The sequence below is a fragment of the Naumovozyma dairenensis genome, chromosome 2 (assembly GCF_000227115.2).
Source record: "Naumovozyma dairenensis CBS 421 chromosome 2, complete genome".
NCBI classification, from domain to species: domain Eukaryota; kingdom Fungi; phylum Ascomycota; class Saccharomycetes; order Saccharomycetales; family Saccharomycetaceae; genus Naumovozyma; species Naumovozyma dairenensis.
Window position 1 is genome coordinate 1,054,681 of NC_016480.1, and position 16,062 is coordinate 1,070,742.

The 16,062-nt window shown below is 34.4% G+C and overlaps 7 protein-coding genes across 7 annotated transcripts; 6 read left to right on the forward strand and 1 right to left on the reverse strand.

Annotated features, from left to right (window-relative positions):
* Positions 1-604: 604 nt before the first annotated feature.
* RAS1 (Ras family GTPase RAS1) lies at positions 605-1,594 on the forward strand (the record flags this gene model as incomplete). Its single annotated transcript, XM_003668647.1, has 1 exon — positions 605-1,594. The coding sequence occupies one exon, from the start codon at positions 605-607 to the stop codon at positions 1,592-1,594; it is 990 nt and encodes a 329-aa protein (XP_003668695.1).
* A 762-nt stretch (positions 1,595-2,356) lies between these two features.
* PIN2 (Pin2p) lies at positions 2,357-3,067 on the forward strand (the record flags this gene model as incomplete). The annotated part of the gene is made up of 1 exon (XM_003668648.1): positions 2,357-3,067. One exon carries the CDS (start codon positions 2,357-2,359, stop codon positions 3,065-3,067), a length of 711 nt encoding a protein of 236 aa, XP_003668696.1.
* An 820-nt stretch (positions 3,068-3,887) lies between these two features.
* Positions 3,888-4,742, forward strand: VAM3 (SNAP receptor VAM3; the record flags this gene model as incomplete). Its single annotated transcript, XM_003668649.1, has 1 exon — positions 3,888-4,742. One exon carries the CDS (start codon positions 3,888-3,890, stop codon positions 4,740-4,742), a length of 855 nt encoding a protein of 284 aa, XP_003668697.1.
* Positions 4,743-4,940: 198 nt separating this feature from the next.
* NDAI0B04210 (uncharacterized protein) lies at positions 4,941-6,755 on the reverse strand (the record flags this gene model as incomplete). The annotated part of the gene is made up of 1 exon (XM_003668650.1): positions 4,941-6,755. The coding sequence occupies one exon, from the start codon at positions 6,753-6,755 to the stop codon at positions 4,941-4,943; it is 1,815 nt and encodes a 604-aa protein (XP_003668698.1).
* A 1,574-nt stretch (positions 6,756-8,329) lies between these two features.
* On the forward strand, positions 8,330-9,220 carry RGS2 (GTPase-activating protein RGS2; the record flags this gene model as incomplete). Its single annotated transcript, XM_003668651.1, has 1 exon — positions 8,330-9,220. The coding sequence occupies one exon, from the start codon at positions 8,330-8,332 to the stop codon at positions 9,218-9,220; it is 891 nt and encodes a 296-aa protein (XP_003668699.1).
* A 1,031-nt stretch (positions 9,221-10,251) lies between these two features.
* On the forward strand, positions 10,252-12,093 carry LEU9 (2-isopropylmalate synthase LEU9; the record flags this gene model as incomplete). The annotated part of the gene is made up of 1 exon (XM_003668652.1): positions 10,252-12,093. The coding sequence occupies one exon, from the start codon at positions 10,252-10,254 to the stop codon at positions 12,091-12,093; it is 1,842 nt and encodes a 613-aa protein (XP_003668700.1).
* Positions 12,094-12,627: 534 nt separating this feature from the next.
* On the forward strand, positions 12,628-15,912 carry NDAI0B04240 (uncharacterized protein; the record flags this gene model as incomplete). Its single annotated transcript, XM_003668653.1, has 1 exon — positions 12,628-15,912. The coding sequence occupies one exon, from the start codon at positions 12,628-12,630 to the stop codon at positions 15,910-15,912; it is 3,285 nt and encodes a 1,094-aa protein (XP_003668701.1).
* Between the last annotated feature and the right edge of the window lie 150 nt (positions 15,913-16,062).

Here is a 16,062-nt window from a genome sequence, read left to right on the forward strand (position 1 = left end):
ATTGGCAATATTGTCTGTTATTGCAGGCCACCACATCCCACACACGTACATACCCAGGTGGGACGAAAATTGAGAAACACGGGGCTAAATATTTTGAAACAAGAAGGGGGAACGAGAACGACAAAGACCACTCACTCTCACTCTCTCACCCTGGGGGAGGGAGAACACAGCGCAGTGCAACACAGGGCACCGCGACGTAAACAGACGTCCATTTTGGAGGGGAAAACAAACAAACATCAACAATCTCTAAGCAAAGCGAAAACCTAACGGAATGCAACGGAATGTAACGGAACTTATCGTAACGTAACGTAACAGAACGTAACACCAATAATTTTTTTTGCTTCTTCTTCTTCTTACGTACATACATGGATTTTTTTTTATATAGATTAACAATTGAGTCCAAGGCAAACAACTCATCATCATAACACAGATCAAACCAATTGAACTCGAATCCACTTCAATCTAATCCTATCAAACAGAAATAGCAACGACAAGTGTATCTAATTAGAATTAGTGCAGAACACCATAAACAAAGGCAAAACAAAGGAAATACGGGAGGGAGAAAAATTCATATACCTACACATACACATATAAAGAAAGCAGAATGTCCTTAAACAAATCCAATATTAGAGAATTCAAATTGGTAGTCGTAGGAGGAGGTGGTGTTGGTAAATCTGCCCTAACTATTCAATTAATTCATTCTCATTTCGTCGATGAATATGATCCAACCATTGAAGATTCATACAGGAAACAAGTAGTGATAGATGATAAAGTCACTGTCTTAGACGTGTTAGACACCGCTGGTCAAGAAGAATATTCTGCCATGAGAGAACAATATATGAGAACTGGAGAGGGGTTTGTGTTAGTTTATTCTATCACTTCTAAAAACTCATTTGAAGAATTGATGACTTATTATCAACAAATTCAAAGAGTGAAAGATTCAGATTATATTCCTGTCGTTATTGTGGGGAATAAATCTGATTTAGAAGATGAAAGACAGGTCTCATATCAAGCTGGGGTCAATTTGGCTAAACAAATGAATGCCCCCTTTTTGGAAACATCTGCAAAGCAAGCCATTAACGTTGAAGAAGCATTCTATACTTTGGTTCGTTTGGTGAGAGATAATGGGGGTGAATATAATAAGAATAATGCGGAAGTTGAGAATGCAAAGGAAAATCAACATATTACTGACGAGACTAACAATATCAATAGTAATACAATCATATCACAACAAGGTTTAACAACACAAGGAGAAAATGTTGTAGTAAATGGAACAACTAGTCCAAGCTCCATTGGAACTGCTCCAAATGTAGCCTCGATAGACCAAGATCAATTCTCTAATGAACAAAGACTAAAACAACAAGCACAAGCACAAGCACAACAGAAACAACCGCAACCACAGCAACTGACAAAAGATCAACACAAAGCGGAGGCATCTACAGTAAATGCTACCACTGATAATACTACTAAAGTTCCAGTAAATAAGTCAAACCAAGCCGCTAAACAAGCGAGGACAAAGCAATCTCAACCAGCTCCTGCTAAAGCTGCAACAACAGAGAGTTCTTCTGGTGGTGGATGTTGTGTCATTTGTTAAGAGAAAAAAAAACAGCAATGCCATTACATAGGAATATCATCATTCATTCATTCATTCATTTTCCATTGCCTTTTTTCTTTTCACTCCTCTCCTTTCTTATATACACTTCAACTGAATGCTGATAATATGTAAGGGAGGACAACTCATTATCGATCATCCACCCATCATAAAAACAAAAAATATTGTCACCCTATCCCCCCTACTAATAGACATATCTATATACATATGTATTTATATTTATATTTATATGTTTTTTCTATTTAAATTACCGTATCATACAATAATAATAACACCAATTATATAATCCGGCAACATCTCTTGCTCAAACTATCTATGGACATGTTAACAACAAAAATAGATCCAATTGTACCAGTTAGAGATTGGGAGATGCGGATCCCTTGCAGAAAATTCCAAAAAATCTCATCTCTGAGAAAATTCGCGCAGAGAACACCTTCGCTCAAATAAAGCCTTCGAGAAATTTAATTTCCAATAAATAAAAGATATGGATACGTAACCTGCTTAGCTCAGACACCTATCCGAACAGTGGGCCCTCTGTGGAAGGATTTACATGCATTACATACCTTTACCGTAAATAGAATGGAATAAAATACCTTTTTATACTTTATACTCTTTTTCTTTGTCTTTATCCAGTATTATCTTATATATCTTATGTAAGTAAACTGTATAGATTTAACTATTATACACGCTCACAAAAGTAAGATTCAGCAGAGGAGAAACGACTAGCTCGAGAAAAGGAAAAAAATGATTATATGTCAAGTAAGATCCACACTATTCCCCAGAGATTGGACTGACGATATCAAAACCACAGGTAAAAGTTTCCGTAATTGGGATTCATGTATGAACGACAAACCATGTAAAATCATAGCCATCGTTGGGATTTGTCTCGCTGTAGTAGTGGGACTTTGGTTAATTGGGGCTCTTTTAACTTGTTGTAGACAGGGTGTAAGTGGTATCAGTGAATTTATATGTTGGTGTTGTGCATCTGGTAATAGAAATAGAAATAATAATGTTACCAATGATGGATATGCTAGAAACTCAAGGGTTAATAATATTCCCGTGATGCCTGCTATGGCTGGTCATCATCCTTCTACTGTCATTTATCAACCAGTACAACAACCACAAACTGCTGCAACATATTATAATAATAAGAGAGGAAATGCTAAACAAAATACAAATAGTTATTATGATGAGTTTGGAAGATCTAATAATGATGAAGTATTTGAATTGGAAGAGGATTTCGATCTAGAAAAACAAAAGGAATTATCTAACAAGAGGAAAGCAAGTAGTAAAAGCAAGCCGAAAAGGAATAGTTCTTTCATGAGTCGTTTCACAAGTAGTGGAAATCATAACACTACTCCTACTGCAACTGTTTCTCAGCCATATCCAAAGAATGATTACTATAGTGGAGCAACGGAATCTTCACCTTATACCAATACTGGGAATTTTTATTAATAAAAACTGAAAACTCGGAAACAAAAAAAAGATAAAGTTGTAATTAATATAGTTCGTTAAGATCGGCAAAACCAAAATGGTACTTATAAAAATATGACTCTGTAATAAATAACAACGGTTACCAGGGGAGAAATCCATTGTCCAGAGAAGAAAAAAAGAAGAAATGTAGCATTACGTACGGGCTCTGTACAAATCCATCTCGTGTCCACGTGGATTTATCACTATGTGTATATATATGCATAGTCAATCTATTTACTTTAGATTACATTCTTGAAAAGTTTAATAAACTTTCTAATGTCAAATAATATTATAGTATGTATGAATTTGTTTTTTATTAATGAAGGTGAAAGTGGTTATAAACTCAAAGTACCGCTGATAATAATATTTTTTGAGTTAATCTCTTCAATAAATTTGTAGTTAGTGCAGTGTGCTACTAAATAGTACCGCACTATTAATTATTTTGGACCCACCACCACTTTAATTAATGTTATATATATATGTTTATAGATTTATAATTAAGAGCAAGTTCGAGGATATATTCGGGGTACAGATAGCAACTATTATTTTATCTCGATTCGTTCTGTTGATTTGTGTCGATTCAGTCTGGCGCTGTTTGGCTTTGCTCTCGTCCCGTATTCCTGTCGTTCAATTTAACTCGATTAGAAAGTGGCACTACAATTGACCATAATTATAATTAAGATGTTTTAAAAATGTTGAACCGAAATCCTTTTCTCACCTGTCCACATAGCAATAAATCAATAAAGAATTTTGAAACTACACTATCATTTACTCAGCCAGAAATCGTACAATCAAGAACAAAATGTCTTTCTTTGATTTGGAAGCGCAAAACCAATCTTCAAGGATTCCTACCAATATTGAACAATTACCAACATCAAATGATCATAATAATATACCACGTATAAATGATCTATTGAACACATTAGCAAATCACATAGCCACACTAAAAAGAGAATGTCGAAAAATTGGTAGTAAACGTGATAATAATGAAACAAGGAAAAAAATCGAATATGATTTGATCCCACTTTGTAATGAACTAAGAGATAGAATCGATGATAATCAACCCACATGGCAAAACACATTCCATGAAGGTTCGAAATTATATAATGATTTTAAAATATTGAAAACTGAATTGATATCCGTTGAAAGATCATATGAAACTCAGAAAGTAACGTATCCTTTAAAAGAAATACATGTTGACAGTACATCTACTGGGCAACCTGCCGCTGAATCAAATTATGTTTCATTGCATATTAATGAACAAACGCCATTAGTTTCTTCTAATCAACAACGACAACGACAACAGCAGCAGCTCCTGGAAGAACAAAAGCAACAACAGCGGCAAGTTTCTCAAAATGATGTTGATTTTGAAACTATAATTCAACAGGAAAGATCGGAACAAATAACAAGAATTCATTCAGCAGTACAAGAGGTAAATGCAATATTCCATCAATTAGGTTCATTAGTGAAGGAACAAGGTGAACAAGTTGATACTATTGATGGTAATGTGACTCAATTATCAAGTAATATGCATAAAGCAAATCAACAATTGAAAAAAGCAGATGAACATCAAAGACAAAGGAATAGATGTGGGATGTTGACTTTGATTATCCTCGTGATTGTCGTTTTAATTGTTGTATTGGCAGTATTAAGTTGATCAAATAAAAAATGAATGCATGAATGAATGAATGAATGAATGAATGAATGAATTAATAAATAAATAACTTTTCTTGAGATTGATGGATATAGACACTTTTCCACATATAAATAAAAAAATAAAATATATACGGGCATATACGTATGGTATTCAAGTAGAAAAAGAAAAAAGAATACTTTTGGATGAATGAATGTATGATTATATTTCGTTGATATTCCCACTAGCTTTAACTAATTTTTGTAATACTTTATTTTCTGTTTCTAATTTATGTATTCGATCTTGTAATTTCAATGATAGTTCATTTAAATCGTCAATAGAAGATTTTAATTCATTTTCTCTTAGTTTCCTCTTTTCATGTGGATTAATCTCTTTAATCTTTTTATCTTCATACTCCGTTCTAGGAATTTTAACATCATTTAAGGGAAGTTCTTCTTCTAGCTTTATTGACTTCAATTGTTGTTCACGATCTACTTTTACCGATACTTGTAATTCTTGCGTCGCCTCCACTTTAATCGCCTGTTTACTTTCAGATTTCTTTTTGATATCTAATTCAAAAATGGAAGCTAATGTAGCAGCATCAAATGTGAAGTTAGGATCATCATCTTCTTCCTCTTCCTCTTCATCATCGTCATGATCATCATCATTACTGCTACTGTCACCCTCTAGTTCCTCAAATTTATGGATTTCATTGTATTTACCTAGTGTTTCTTTTGTACTATCAAAACTATTATTACCCTTTGTCCGTATAACATTATTTTGAATTTTTACAGATGGTTTCTTGTTATTTGCATGATTATTATTAGTATTGGTGCCAGACAATAAGTTTAATAATAAACCGATATTATTATTATTCGTATTATTATTCTGAGAATTGTTTGGCGATGAAAAGGCAGTGGTGGAAGATGAAGAGGGGGAGTTAGTGCCATTCAAATGATTTTGCTGTTGCTTTTGATGATATGCCATGATGGCGGAAATAGCATATATTTGATCAGGTTTAAATCCAGCTAATAATAATGAATTGAATGCAGATGGTGGGATTGCTACTTTTGGTAATGTGGAGACTAATGTTGATGTTGAAATTTTGGAATAATCTGGAAGTTCAATGTTACTCAATGTCGAGATAGATCTTGGAATAGATAAAGAAGAAGATGAGAATAAATAGGAGTCTTTACTCGTCACAGTGGATATGGGAGATATCTTAGTTGCTTTTGAGTTGCCTTGTATGTCAGAAATTTGGAAAATGTTCGTATCGTCTGGAGAATTATTCATTGCAGTAATGCTTTCAGAAAAAGATGTATTATTTGGTTTTTGTCTTTTAGAAGAACATCTTGATTTATAGCGGTCATATTGGGATTCTAGAAGGTGATTCCTCTTTTGGGAGAGATAATGTCTATTTGCACCTGTTATTGGTTTACTAGGGCCATCACCTTGTTGAAGATTATTGTGAATGTTATTTGTTGAATCATGAATATTGTCCGATTCAGTATTATTATTATTATTATTATTATTATTATCATTATTATTATTAATTTTCTCTTCATCGGGGAAAATGAATGTATCATTGGCAAAGGCACCTAATTCGAATGCCAATCTTTCATCTTCTAAAAAAGAAAGAGTACTTCCATTGATATTATTCTTAGTAATATTAGATTCCATATGATTTGTGGAGTCGTTATTCATATTATTATCTCCCATCCATTTAGAGACCTGTATACTATTAGTATTTTCCATAGATGGTATAAAGTTATCCAAATAGGCTAATTGTTCTAATAATAAATCTGGTGTTTCATTGAAATCTGGACTAAAATTCAATGAATTAGATATGATATGCTGATCATTGATTATATCTGCATTATTGACAATGTTTTTGGATGTGGTATTATCGGTGGATTTACTATTAGCGTCCTTATCCATATTATTATTGTTAGTGTCCATATCTGTATCTGTTCCGAATAGACTAATGAAGTCAATTGAATAGGGACTGCTGGTATTTCCAGCAGGATTTGTCGGCATATTTGACTTATTGGATGAATATTAAGGATGTTGCGTGAATATTGTTTTTTTCTATTAGTGTTAGATGTGTGCTATAGTACTAGTGTTTCATTCGTTATTTTTTACTGCACCTCGAACAATGTACAATAATTGATTATGATGACAATGAATTTTTTTGAAATATCGCGAATTTGAAACACTATAGCAGCTAGTAAGACAACCAGTTTTGAGCGATTAGCAATTTCTTGAGAATGATTAAGAGGGAACTTTGTTCCTACAGTGTGGTGTGCTCTACGTAATCAATCTATTTTTCAGAGAAGAAGATCGATAAGACTATATACAGTCATTCTTTATTTTTAATGTTATTCGAATTTTATGAGTGACTACTAAGTTCTGATTTTCCAGATTTCATTCATTTGGAAATTTTAGATAAAATTGTACCCGCAATATGTTATACGGATACATATGCCACATATGTATCTTATTTTTATTTTATTCTATTTTTATTTTATTTTACATTTTAAAAGACGCCGTCACATTCCGTCTAGGAAAGGACATTCGTATGCTTCAACTTGGAGCCTCCAAGATGGAAACCGTTTGTAATTTTTTTCGCTTCAAAAAGAAGAAATAAAAACTACTTTTTATTTCTTATTCGTAGGGATATATCTTTGTTTTCGTACGCTTCTTGGTTCAAGAAAGCGTTCTCCACTCTACATACCTATGTATCTAGTTAAGAGGAGAAACTGAAGCCAATTTAAGAGACGTATTGGAAACCTTTGTTGACGAGATGCAGTGTTTTGTTAAGATAATAATACATACACCGGAAAAAATGCCCTGGATTCTCCATGAGTTCGTCTTGGCATTCTGACTCCTCCCAAAAATTATCAAATTGAAATTTTCCACAGCCCGGAGATGGAGAGGGGAGGGGGTGAGCGGAGGCTCGAACGACACATTCGGCAAACAGAAACAAAGTGTTAGTTGAGAAGAGCTACTTATCTAAAAAACATTCCCGATTATTTCCCCTTTCTTGAATCATCCATAACTGCTTATAGTAATAACGTCATCTGAAACAGTCGAGAGCAATCTACTTTCTGGAAGAGCGTAGGGTAGTGCTAAATGTCTCGAGGAAGTTATATTCGTACTCACTTACACGCATACCCACGGAAATATGTAAGATTATGCGAAAAACTACATCAGCTCTTGACAAATCCTATAGGCAACAGTCTTGGTAACAACATTGCTCGATGGGCCCTTATCTAAACAGATCGATGTCAAAACCACAACCATATATAAGGTAGCGGCCTCTATTTTGAACAAAGTGTTTTTATTTCTTGTTACGTATGGTTTAACTTTTTATGGGACGGAGTTCCTATTGACAGAAAAAGTAAACTTAAACTGGGTTGAAAAAAAGGCAACAAAGTGACTCCCTTTAGAGGCTGTCAACCGCAAAGAAAAAAAAAAGGGAAAAATAAAGCTGACATTTTTTCAAAAAACACAGAGAAGAGATATAATTAACTTCAATTATACCGTTTAGTATTAGGCCACCATTTTATTTTCCATTCTAATCGATCCACTTTTGGCAAAAAGTTTAAATTATGCCATTCACCGCAACTACACCAACTTTGAATGATATATTATCTGAAATGGACGATGCTGATGGTAAAATAGCATCTATTAACGTCGCAAGCAATTCCTCTATCCGATATCCATACACTTTGGAAGAATTTTATAAATATTTGATAAATTGTCATTGCAATGAAAACCTTGAATTTCTTCTAGCAACGAAGAAATTCCTAATACCAAAAAGGCAAAGATCATCAGCACCTGCATCCTCAACAGAAGAACGAGAACAACAACGACAGAGTTATATCGAGAAATTCGATTTGAACGCATGGAATGAAGAAGTTTATGACCAATTCATAGATCCGGAATCTCCATTAGAATGTAATTTCCCACAAAATATTAAATCAATGTTTGAAAAATGTTATAGAGATAATAGCATACCCAAGCAATGTCAGATATTAACTGCAAGACAACATGCGGCGACGTTGCTATTGGATCCTTATAGAAAATTCCTTTCTTATGTTAATACATCTCCAATATATAATAATAGTTTTACTAGTAGCGAGCAAGCTATAACAAATATCCATGAAGGCGACTCTCCTGATGATGAACGTAGTTTATATTCTGATGACAGTAGTGGAGACCAGCATGGATCACGCCACCAGCATAACAACAACAACAATCATGATATATGGACATCCTCCTCAGAATTACAAAGATCATCATCCTTGGGGACACCGATAGAATGCGAGAAGAAGAAAAGAGGAATTAGAGAAATACGTTCCAAAAATATTGGAGTAAATTTAAGGAAAAGTAAGACTTATGAACCTCAACCATCGTCACCCTCGAGAAATAAGTTTTTGGACTCAAGTAAACGATTTTTTAGTAAGATGAAATTTAAAAGTAAGAGAAACGCTCAATAAAAACAAAGGGCTCTCTAAGTCTGGATGTGTCGCTTTCTGCATATCACTCCAGAATAGAAGATCCTTGGATCGTTCATGATTTTAACTCATATACATACGAAAAATTACTTCTTTTTATTTATTCATTTATTTATTTGATTAATTTTCCTAGTTGCATTCGTAATAAAATAAAAGTTTTAAAACAAAGGAGAAAAACTTCCCTATTTTAAGATCTTAGAAAATATATAAGATTTTAACAAGAACGAAGGGATTCTAATCAGTTGGCACAACTAATTTTTTTTTACTTTTCTTGCAACCTAAGTCTCTATCAGACTGCTAGTCAATAGATTTACAATGCCAATCATACTGAAATTCCAAACATCATTAATGCACAAACATATATATACGTGTCTAGGTGAGAGCAACCCTCCGCGGTTATAATCCCTAAATTTTTTAAGAAGGACTCATTCATCCACCCATCCATCAGTCAGCCGCTAACGCTACATGTTCTGAGTAGAGCAGGACAGGGCGAGTCCATAGTGGGTCCGGTAACGGTCATCAATTTTTTTTTTCATAACTCATACCGGGCATTAACAGAAAGAAAACAACCGTACAAATATGACACATTCAACAGAATAGAGTGGTACTGAAAGTGTAAGATTACTCATAGTTTGCTATTTGCAAGATGGAGTGACCTATTACCGTCTAGTTTATTATATATATATATATATACATATTCCTCACTTGACTGTATCCTTAGTGCTATTTACTCCAATATTTCCAGCCTGTTTTCCTTCCCCAGTTCCCGCTCAGTAGAATAACTAACCCGTACATTCCATACAAAAAAGTATAGTATTTCTGCTCATCTTTGGTAATCATTCCTTTTTTTAGTCATAGTCGAGAAAAAGAAAAATAGTCATATATTATAATAAATTTTAATATAGCCCACTCTATCACGTCTCCGGAATTAATACAAGCAAACAGAGCGAAACATTACTTTGAATCAAATATAAAGCAAGGCCAATTCCAACAAGTCAAGTCCTCCTACGACAATGGTAAAACAGTCTTTTATCACATTTGCTGAACAAGCAAGTAGAGCATCCAGATCTATAAAACCGGTGCAACTATCCTACAGAAATATGCTAAAGGATCCATCTTCCAAATATAGACCCTTCCCAGCTCCAAAACTACCTCAAAGGAAATGGCCAAACAACTCCATTACAAAGGCTCCTCGTTGGTTATCAACAGATTTAAGAGATGGGAACCAATCACTACCTGATCCAATGTCAGTGGACCAAAAAAAGGAATATTTCCATAAACTAGTCGACATAGGTTTCAAAGAAATCGAAGTGTCATTCCCATCCGCATCTCAAACTGATTTCGATTTCACAAGATACGCTGTAGAAAACGCACCAGATGATGTCAACATCCAATGTCTAGTCCAATCTCGTGAACATCTAATTAAAAGAACAGTAGAAGCACTAACAGGTGCTAAAAGGGCTACCATTCACACTTACCTTGCTACAAGTGATATGTTCCGTGATATAGTCTTCAATATGTCTCAAGAAGAAGCAGTAGCAAAAGCTGTAGAAGCTACAAAACTAGTCCGGAAATTGACCAAAGATGATCCTTCACAACAAGCCACTAATTGGACTTACCAATTCTCACCAGAATGTTTCAGTGATACCCCAGTCGAATTCGCAGTAGAGATTTGTGAAGCTGTCAAAGCCGCTTGGGAACCAACAGTTGAAAATCCAATCATTTTCAACTTGCCCGCTACCGTGGAAGTGGCAACCCCAAACGTTTACGCTGATCAAATTGAATATTTCGCTACTCATATTACTGAACGTGAAAAAGTTTGTATCTCTACTCATGCGCATAATGATCGTGGTTGTGGTGTAGCTGCCTCTGAATTGGGTATGCTTGCTGGTGCTGATCGTGTCGAAGGATGTCTTTTCGGTAATGGTGAACGTACTGGTAACGTTGACTTGGTCACGGTCGCTTTAAACATGTATACTCAAGGTGTTTCACCAAAGCTAGATTTCTCAGATATAGAATCCGTTTTAGAAGTTGTAGAACGTTGTAATAAGATTCCTGTCTCTCCAAGAGCACCTTACGGTGGTGATTTGGTCGTTTGTGCATTCTCTGGATCTCATCAAGATGCTATTAAGAAGGGGTTCGCTTTGCAAGAAAAGAGACGTGCTAAGGGTGATACTCAATGGAGAATCCCATATTTACCATTGGATCCAAAGGATATCGGTCGTGATTATGAAGCTGTTATTAGAGTTAACTCACAATCTGGTAAAGGTGGTGCCGCTTGGATTATCTTGAGATCTCTAGGTTTGGATGTTCCAAGAAATATGCAAATACAATTCTCTACTACTGTACAAGATACAGCTGATTCATTAGGTAGAGAATTGAAATCTGATGAAATCACTAAATTGTTTAAGGAAACTTATAACTACAACAATGAAGAATACAAATACGTTTCTCTTGTCGATTATAATGTCGAAAAAGTTGATTCTGAATTGAGAACTTTGACTGGTCAAGTGGAAATCAATGGTCAAATAGTTGATATTAAGGGTAACGGTAACGGTCCAATTTCTTCTTTGGTCGATGCCTTGTCTAACTTGTTGAATGTGAAATTAGCTGTCGAAAACTATACAGAACATTCCTTAGGATCAGGGTCTGCCACTCAAGCGGCTTCCTACGTTCAATTGCGTTACAGAAATGATACCGATAATGAATTGACTTACAAATGGGGTATTGGTGTGTCTGAAGATGTGGGTGATTCTTCTGTTAGAGCTATCTTCTCAACGGTTAACAATATAATCAACTCTGGAGATATCTCCGTTCCTAATGTTGAGAACAAAAAGTCTGCTGCTTCTAATTAAGAGATAAAAAGAAAAAAGACTCCTTATATATTAATTAATCTTACTTAAATATACAAATATCCCCAATTATCTTATTTATTTAGAGTAAATATAATACTATACTTTAATTACTCTCTTCTGTCCTCTTTTTTAGTTGAAGAATTGGTTGCAGCCACGATGTTGTTCCATAAAAATGTACCTTATTTCTAGTAAAGACGTGGGTAGATTTTAATGTTAGAATCATTTTAAATATGAGTCGGCCGAAGGTTCAAAAAAAGTTAAAGCTATTACTGTATAGCGTTTACAAACAAGTTGGCCGAATCTAAAATAGTATCCAAATATTCAAATATTCTATGAAACGGGAAGGCCAACACTGTTGACTGAGATATCTGAAAATTTTCTTCTTCATTATCAAGATCTCATATTATTCTTCAAAAATAATATACGGGCCTATTCTCCACTTTCTTTTCATAACCTGTAACGCCTCGTTATCAACAAAGAAGAATTTGACATAATATTATACCTCTATAAAATTGGTCATATAAACTCCTATTAATGAATATTCTCCTATCGACCAAACCAGAGAGAAGGATTGCAATCGTTTCCAGCTCTTATGCTTTAGTCTTAAAATCTGTCAGCGAAGATCCTACCAAGAAACCACTATGCGCCATTGAATTAGTCCCCAAAGAAGATTTAAAAAATCAAGGTTTCCAAAAACTTACTACAAACGAAGTGTTCGGTTTCATTGGTTTAATTGAAATTAACGGTTGCCTATTTGTTGGTACTATTACTGGAAAATCAAGAGTAGCACAACCAATCCCCGGTGAAACTGTCAATAAAATATTCGCAGTGGATTTTTTCTGTTTGAATAATAATACGTGGGATTTCTTTGAAATTGATTCTTCTGGCTATCCAATCTTACCAGAAACAGAATCTCAAGAATTTCAAGAAGCATTACCTAAGCATCCATGTTTTGAACTTCGGAAATTACTCTCAAATGGTTCATTTTATTTTAGTTCTAATTTTGACTTGACTTCCACGTTACAAAATCGTGGGTTTAATGAACATTCTTTAAGTGTAGATAATTTTGAAGATGAATATATGTGGAATTCGTTTCTCATGCAAGAAATTATTACATATAGAGATAGACTTGATGCTACAGCAAAACAAGTCTTAGACGATGAGGGATTCCTAACTACAGTTATTAGAGGATTTGCTGAAACTTTCATCACTTTTGTAAAGAAATTGAAAGTTGCAATTACCACCATATCTAAACAGAGTTGGAAAAGAGCTGGGACAAGATTCAACGCTCGTGGTGTTGATGATGAAGCTAATGTGGCAAATTTCGTTGAGACTGAATTTATCATGTATTCTAATCATTATTGTTATTCTTTCACACAAATTAGAGGAAGTATCCCGGTCTTCTGGGAACAAGATACATCATTAATTAATCCAAAAGTTCAAATAACAAGGTCTATGGAAGCTACACAACCGATATTTGATAAACATTTCTTGAAATCAATCGAAAAATATGGACCAGTCCATATCGTTAACTTATTATCGACAAAATCATCAGAAATTGAATTATCACAACGCTATAAAGATCATATTACAAATTCAAAAAAATTACGTATGGATGATAATGTCTTTTGGACTGGGTTTGATTTCCATAAAGAGACCGCGCAGGAAGGGTTTTCTGCTGTTAAACGTATCATACCATTGATCTCCGAATCATTACTGACTGAAGGTTATTTTTCATATGATGTGAAGGAGAAGAAAGTACTCTCTGAACAACATGGTATTTTTAGAACAAATTGTTTAGATTGTTTAGATAGAACAAATCTAGTTCAACAAACCATATCATTTTTTGCTTTCAGAACCTTCTTGGAAGATTTCAATTTAATTACCACAAATACTTATATCGATGACGATGATTTCGTAAATAAACATAATACACTTTGGGCTGATCATGGTGACCAAATCTCACAAATATACACTGGTACCAATGCTTTAAAATCTTCCTTTTCTAGGAAAGGGAAAATGTCTCTTGCAGGGGCACTATCAGATGCAACTAAATCAGTTAGTCGAATGTACATTAATAACTTTATGGATAAGGGAAAGCAGCAAAATATTGATACTTTGCTTGGTCGTCTACCACATCAAAATGCAGTTCAATTATATGATCCAATTAGTGATTATGTTTTTTCAAAATTGGAAGATCTTTCAGAGAAGTTTACATCATACTCAACAATTAATCTTTTAGTGGGTACATTTAATGTAAACGGTGCAACTGAGAAAGCTGATCTTACAAAATGGCTGTTTCCAATAGGTGATAAATTTAAGCCAGATATTATTGTCTTAGGGCTACAAGAAGTTATTGAGTTGACTGCAGGTTCAATATTAAATGCAGATTATACTAAAGGTTCCTTTTGGGAAACTATGGTAACAGAATGCTTGAACAAGTTTAATGAGAAATATTTATTATTGAGAGTCGAACAAATGACGTCATTAGTTATTTTGTTTTTTGTCAAAGCTGATAAATCGAACAACATCAAACAAGTAGAAGGTGCCACAAAAAAAACTGGATTTGGTGGGATGACAGGGAATAAAGGTGCGGTTGCAATTAGATTCGAATATGGTAATACATCATTTTGTTTCGTTAATACACATTTGGCAGCTGGGGTTAACAACGTCGATGAACGTCGTACTGATTATGAGAATATTGAGAAAGGAATTACTTTTACAAGATCAAAGAGAATAGCACATCATGATTCTATTTTCTGGTTAGGTGACATGAACTACAGAATCAATTTGTCGAATGAAGAAGTGAGACGAGAAATATTGCAGAAGTCTGAAGGATATATTGACCGCTTATTAAGATTTGATCAATTAAGCCAAGAAATTGCGGCAGGTAATGTATTTCCCGGCTTTAAAGAACCAACTTTAAAATTCCCACCTACTTATAAATATGACCATGGGACAAATATTTACGACTCTTCAGAGAAGGCAAGAACTCCATCATGGACTGATAGAATTGTTTATAAAGGTGAAAACTTACATCCATTAGCCTATTCAGATGCACAACTATTGATAAGTGATCATAAACCTGTATTTAGTGCTTACAGAGCAAAAGTGATATCTACAAACGAAGAAGCTAAATTACAATTAACAAAACAACTTTATATTGACTATAAGAAGATGCATCCGGATGAAACTACAAACTTAAGCTCTCAATTAATCAACTTGGGTCTCGAAGATAAAGAGTTAACTGGGAGAAGGTTATCAAACAAATCTAAAGATATTAGTTTAATAGATTTCGCCAACGATAGTTCTGAATCAAGCACTCCTATCTCTACATTATCCTCTAAACCTTCATCCTTAAGCATCAGCAACATAATTGAAAATCCCACGGAACCTCAAATGCAAAGGAAGAAGCCTATACTTCGTCCACCACCTCCTCCAGCAGCAAAACCACTTCCTTCACGTAGCGTCACTGCATCACCATCTCAATCAAATTCTGAAATACCAGAAACGAAATCTGCTCATATAGGAGTAACAGCGGCTCAGACCAATATGAAGACATCAAGTGAAACTGAGCTTGTTAGGAAGAAACCACCACCAGGGTTTAGTGATTTTGTACTAACGCCTAAAAATAGTAGTGGAAAAGGGTCTCCTCTTACTTCCAGTTCGGCTGTGAATCTGGTGGCTTCTAAGCCCAAAGATGAAGAAACAAGTACAGTTGATGAAAAACATGAAGAAGCTACTGAAGAGAAGAAAGAGCCATCATCTGTCTTAGCAGACAAAACCTTGGATACATGGCAACCTTTGACTCCAAAATAGGAATTGTTCGTCTAATTCAACAACTGGCTCGCATTATTTTCATTTTGAAGTGTCAAATATGAAATCATTCCATCCCTGTCCAACAGTGTAACATAACGAATAGATTTTTTTTCTATATAGTTTAATGATTAATGAGCTTTAAATACCATT